The sequence below is a fragment of the Leucoraja erinacea genome, unplaced genomic scaffold (assembly GCF_028641065.1).
Source record: "Leucoraja erinacea ecotype New England unplaced genomic scaffold, Leri_hhj_1 Leri_805S, whole genome shotgun sequence".
Lineage (NCBI taxonomy): Eukaryota > Metazoa > Chordata > Chondrichthyes > Rajiformes > Rajidae > Leucoraja > Leucoraja erinaceus.
In genome coordinates this window covers 521-2,500 of record NW_026576735.1, presented here as the reverse complement: position 1 = coordinate 2,500, position 1,980 = coordinate 521, and the positions used below count along the sequence as shown (strand labels likewise).

Below are 1,980 nucleotides of genomic sequence, written 5' to 3'. Positions count from 1 at the left end.
ATTGAATACACTCCAGTGAATACATAGAAACATAGAAATTAGGTGCAGGAGTAGAGGCCATTCGGCCCTTCGAGCCTGCACCGCCGTTCAAAACGATCATGGCTGATCATCCAACTCAGTGTCCCATCCCTGCCTTCTCTCCATACCCCTTGATCCCCTTAGCCACAAGGGCCACATCTAACTCCCTCTTAAATATAGCCAATGAACTGTGTGGCCTCAACTACCCTCTGCGGCAGAGAGTTCCAGAGATTCACCGCTCTCTGTGTGAAAAAAGTTCTTCTCATCTCGGTTTTAAAGGATTTCCCCCTTATCCTTAAACTGTGTGGCCCCTTGTTCTGGACTTCCCCAACATCGGGAACAATCTTCCTGCACCTAGCCTGTCCAACCCCTTAAGAATTTTGTAAGTTTCTATAAGATCCCCTCTCAATCTCCTAAATTCTAGAGAGTATAAACCAAGTCTATCCAGTCTTTCTCCATAAGACAGTCCTGACATCATAGGAATCAGTCTGGTGAACCTTCTCTGCACTCCCTCTATGGCAATAATGTCCTTCCTCAGATTTGGAGACCAAAACTGTACGCAATACTCCAGGTGTGGTCTCACCAAGACCCTGTACAACTGCAGTAGAACCTCCCTGCTCCTATACTCCAGGTGTGGTCTCACCAATACCCTGTACACCTGCAGTAGAACCTCCCTGCTCCTATACTCCAGATGTGGTCTCACCAAGACCCTGTACAACTGCAGTAGAACCTCCCTGCTCCTATACTCCAGGTGTGGTCTCACCAAGACCCTGTACAACTGCAGTAGAACCTCCCTGCTCCTATACTCCAGGTGTGGTCTCACCAATACCCTGTACAACTGCAGTAGAACCTCCCTGCTCCTATACTCCAGGTGTGGTCTCACCAATACCCTGTACAACTGCAGTAGAACCTCCCTGCTCCTATACTCAAATGCAAGCCTAGTCTTTTCAATCTTTCCTCATATGACAGTCCCGCCATCCCAGGGATCGATCTCGAAGGGCCGAATGGCCTCCTCCTGCACCTATTTTCTAGAGGTGGTAACAGGGACCGTCGGGGGGCGTGTGGGCTGACGGTGAGGAGTTGTGGAGTGGGCAGGAGGTCAAGGATTAACTCTGTGTGTGTGTGTGTGTCCATTTCATCAGGCAGTGTTGATCATCACCTACAGGGAGCCGGTGAATCCGGAGTATGGCCGCTTCGTGCAAGACCTGAAGCGCTGCGCTGCCGAGTTCTTCAATTTCACCATCGAGGACACGCTGGTGAGTCACCGAATGATGCAGCAGGCTCTTCGGCCCATCTAGCCCATTCTGGCCAACATGCCCCATCTACACTAGTCATAGACTGATACAGTGTGGAAACAAGCCCAACTTGCCCACACCAGCCAACATGCCCCATCTACACTTGTCACAGAGTGATACAGTGTGGAAACAGGCCCTTCAGCCCATCTAACCCATGCCAGCCAACATGCCCCATCTACACTAGTCATAGAAACATAGACCAATAGGTGCAGGAGTAGAGGCCATTCGGCCCTTCGAGCCTGCACCATTCGCCATTCAATATGATCATGGCTGATCATCCAACTCAGTATCCCATCCCTGCCTTCTCTCCATACCCCCTGATCCCTTTAGCCACAAGGGCCACATCTAACTCCCTCTTAAATATAGCCAATGAACTGTGTGGCCTCAACTGGCAAAGAATTCCACAGATTCACCACTCTCTCTGTGTAAAAAAAGTGTTTTTCTCATCTCGGTCCTAAAAGATTTCCCCCTTATCCTTAAACTGTGTGTGTGGCCCCTTGTTCTGGACTTCCCCAACATCGGGAACAATCTTCCTGCATCTTGCCTGTCCAACCCCTTAAGAATTTTGTACGTTTCTACAAGATCCCCCCTCAATCTCCTAAATTCTAGCAAGTACAAGCCGAGTCTATCCAGTCTTTCTTCATATGAAAGTCCTGACATCCCAGGA

At 49.5% G+C, this 1,980-nt stretch overlaps 1 protein-coding gene across 1 annotated transcript in view; it reads left to right on the top strand.

Moving 5' to 3' along the window:
• LOC129694809 (atrial natriuretic peptide receptor 1-like) overlaps positions 1-1,331 on the top strand; it is a 10,080-nt gene extending 8,749 nt beyond the window's left edge. Inside the window, exon 3 of the mRNA XM_055631565.1 lies at positions 1,161-1,331. Coding sequence (XP_055487540.1) covers positions 1,161-1,316 — 156 coding nt within the window. The 3' untranslated portion in view covers positions 1,317-1,331. The remainder of the gene's footprint in view (positions 1-1,160) is intronic.
• The last annotated feature ends 649 nt before the right edge of the window (positions 1,332-1,980 follow it).